Raw genomic sequence first — 3,679 nt, 5'->3', positions numbered from 1 at the left:
GTCTTAGCAGTTATGGTTTCTTTCTTTCTTTCTTTCTTTCTTTCTTTCTTTCTTTCTTTCTTTCTTTCTTTCTTTCTTTCTTTCTCAGCAGTTATGGTTGATGTTTTACCTCAGGAAATAATCAGTTATTATTTTAAAGTGTAAAGTAATTTTTTGTGAGCTCTGTGCAGAAATCAATGTTTGAACATCTAAATCACGTGTGTCAAACACAAGGCCTGCGGGCCAAATGTGGCCTGCGAGTGGGCCTCACGGGAGAAATTTGTTTCTTATATCAATGGTAAACTTGAAATTCATTGTTAAATGCAACAAAATGAATTTAATAAAAATAAATGCAATAAAAGTTATTTAAAAAAATTCCTGTTCCTGACCTGTTGGCTTGAAGTAACTGAGCAGTATAGTTGGATCGCACAGGACCGGTACTAATATCTGAAAATAAGCTGCTTTAAAGTCACCATCAAACATAAACTAAATCTGCCATAATGCAGCTACTCACTAGAAACTCATCAGTGAGTAAAACTTTGTTTTACTTTTAATGATATTTCTGTATTTATTACAGATACATACACTTAGTTCTTATCAGTGTTTACAAGAGGACRTGTTAAAACTCTGTTTAGTCAAAGTTAAACATGAAACATCAAAGTTCATTACAACTGGCCCTTCGAGGGCCACCATAACGCTCATGTGGCCCTCGGTGAAAATGAGTTTGACACCCTGATCTAAATGAACAGAAACAATATTAGGAAGAACAGTGGGCCAACATTCCTCTAAAAGAGGAGTGAGAGTCCAATAATAAAAGCACTACTGGGGTCACTGCTGCTGAAGGAGGTTCTACCAGCTACAATATCCTTTTTTAATTTGTTTTGATTTGTGAAACTCTGCACCTGTCTTTATAAGAGTCATTAATCCAATAAGACTCTGCTGTAGCTTGCTAGTTTGTCCAGCGCATGTTATGGTGAATTAGCCAAAGCTGATTTGTGCGTCTTGTTTCAGGACTCCTTTGATGATGGCGTGCACTCGGAGGAACCTCGGTGTGATCCAGGAGCTGCTGGACCACGGCGCTGACCCCGCTCTGAGGAACAAAGACGGCTGGAACTCCTTCCACGTAGCCTGCAGGGAGGGCGATCCTTTGATCGTAGAGCGCCTGCTTCTCACTTCACCAGACACCTGGAGGACCGAGAGCAAGACTGGTAGGACTCCTCTGCACACTGCAGGTACGGCATCCCCACACAGSCAGTTCTAACACTTCACAGTAGGACCTGACAGCTGAGTTCTCAGGCTAACTGCTAGCTAAGGCCAAGTGAAAAATAAGTGCGAATGCTGAGAGACAACGGAAATCGACTGGAAAAGCTGAAACTGTTTGAGTGGCCAAACTTAGTGGAATCATGTGAACATTCTGACTAAGTGTAGTGTATCAGTCTGTTCATATCAAGGGAATTATTGAAAGAATTGAACACAAGTGAAGACAGCTAAAATGTAATGGGGGCAGATTATAGATAAATGRAGTCAAAAGGAGTCAGATGGAGTGAAAGCTGATAAAACAATTGGATTTATCTGATTATGATGTATATTCTGCATACTGAGATTGCTTTGATTCCTTCAGCTCTGAGCAGTCATTCAGTAGATTTCAGATATTCAACAGGTTTCAGTAGTCRTTCAGCAGSTTTCAGAAGATTTCAGCAGTCTTTTAGCTGATTTCAGCATTCCTTCAGCAGATTTGAGCTGCCATTCAGATGATTTCAGCTATCATTCATCAGATTTGAGCTGTCATTCAGCAGATTTTAGAAGATTTCATCAGTCTTTTAACTGATTTCAGCTATCATTCATCAGATTTTAGCTGTTTTTCAGCAGGTTTCAGAAGATTTCAATAATCTTCTAGCTGATTTTAGCATTCATTCATCAGATTTTAGCTGTCATTCAGCAGATTTTAGAAGATTTCATCAGTCTTTTAACTGATTTCAGCTATCATTCATCAGATTTTAGCTGTCATTCAGCAGGTTTCAGAAGATTTCAGCAGTCTTTTAGCTGATTTCATCATTCCTTCAGCAGATTTGAGCTGCCATTCAGGTGATTTCAGCTATCATTCAGCGGATTTGAGCTGTCATTCAGCAGGTTTCAGAAGATTTCAGCAGTCTTTTAGCTGATTTCAGCATTCCTTCAGCAGATTTGAACTGCCATTCAGATGATTTCAGCTATCATTCAGCAGATTTGAGCTGTTTTCAGCAGGTTTCAGAAGATTTCAGCAGTCTTTTCGCTGATTTCAGCGTTCTTTCATCAGATTTGAGCTGCCATTCAGATGATTTCAGCTATCATTCATCAGATTTTAGCTGTCATTCAGCAGATTTTAGAAGATTTCAGCAGTCTTTTAGCTGATTTCAGCATTCATTCATCAGATTTAACTGTTTTTCAGTAGGTTTCATAAGATTTCAATAGTCTTCTAGCTGATTTCAGCGATCATTCTTCAGATTTTAGCTGCCATTCAGCAGATGTTAGAAGACTTCAGCAGTCTTTTAGCTGATTTCAGCATTCGTTCATCAGATTTTAGCTGTTTTTCAGCAGATTTTAGAAGATTTCAGCAGTCTTTTAGCTGATTTCAGCATTTGTTTATCAGATTTTAGCTGTTTTTCAGCAGGTTTCAGAAGATTTCAATAGTCATCTAGCAGATTTCAGCATTCATTCATCAGATTTTAGCTGTCATTCAGCAGGTTTCAGAAGATTTCAGCAGTCTTTTAGCTGATTTCAGCGTTCCTTCATCAGATTTGAGCTGCCATTCAGATGATTTCAGCTATCATTCAGCAGATTTGAGCTGTCATTCAGCAGGTTTCAGAAGATTTCAGCAGTCTTTTAGCTGATTTCAGCATTCCTTCAGCAGATTTTAGCTGTCTTTCAGCAGGTTTCAGAGGATTTCAGCAGTCTTTTAGCTGATTTCAGTGTTCCTTCAGCAGATTTTAGCTGTCTTTCAGCAGATAACATCTCTGCTCTTTTGTCCCCAGCGCTGCACGGCTGTCAGGAGGTTGTCAGGATCTTGTTGGACAGGTACGATGAAATGTTGATTTTAGTTAGAAATTATATTTTGTGTCAAATTTTGAGGATTTTTCTTTTCTTAGCTTCACTTCTGTGCAAAAGTCCTAAGCCTGTTCTTCTCTACCACTGCTGAAGGCTAAAGCTGATGATAAAGTTTTAGCAGGATTCTGAATCTCTCATAGATACAGCATAATAATGTGAAATACGAAACAGTGAATCCAGTTCAGTGAGTTTTGGCATTGATACATATTACTGGATTGGGCGTGGCAAGCGCGTTGCTAGCTACATGGACGTGCACACACTGGAGCTCTGTTATGCATTGAGGAGCCTCAACAAAATGAATGGATGTCACTGGACTGTGTGGCATCATCCTGATGAAAAACTGTTATAAATTTCTTATTTCTTGCTAGATTTTTATGAACTATGGTTCAAAATAAAGCTGAGGAAACTGTGAATTTTATAGTTATGAAAATTTAAAATAAATAACTAATTTAAATGACTAACAGTGACTTCAAATACGTATTTTGCCTTTCACAGGTGCTTTTTCCATACATGTCAATGAGTTTAGACAGCTGTATATTCATACATATATTAATCAAAACTGAGTCTTAGCTATTTAAAATAATTAAATTAATATTTCGTGTGTGTGTGTGTGTGT

At 38.2% G+C, this 3,679-nt stretch overlaps 1 protein-coding gene across 2 annotated transcripts in view; it reads left to right on the top strand.

Annotated features, from left to right (window-relative positions):
* Positions 1 to 3,679, top strand: part of ankrd16 (ankyrin repeat domain 16) — a 23,592-nt gene that overhangs the window by 2,041 nt on the left and 17,872 nt on the right. For both annotated transcript variants that reach the window (XM_014020145.1, XM_014020146.1), the window contains exons 2-3: positions 991 to 1,211; positions 2,991 to 3,033. In XM_014020145.1, the coding sequence (XP_013875599.1) occupies positions 991 to 1,211; positions 2,991 to 3,033 (264 nt within the window). The remainder of the gene's footprint in view (positions 1 to 990; positions 1,212 to 2,990; positions 3,034 to 3,679) is intronic.

This window comes from Austrofundulus limnaeus, unplaced genomic scaffold (assembly GCF_001266775.1).
Source record: "Austrofundulus limnaeus strain Quisiro unplaced genomic scaffold, Austrofundulus_limnaeus-1.0 Scaffold241, whole genome shotgun sequence".
In the NCBI taxonomy this organism is placed as follows: domain Eukaryota; kingdom Metazoa; phylum Chordata; class Actinopteri; order Cyprinodontiformes; family Rivulidae; genus Austrofundulus; species Austrofundulus limnaeus.
Note: the sequence above shows the minus strand (reverse complement) of the source record. Positions and strands in the feature narration are given on the sequence as shown.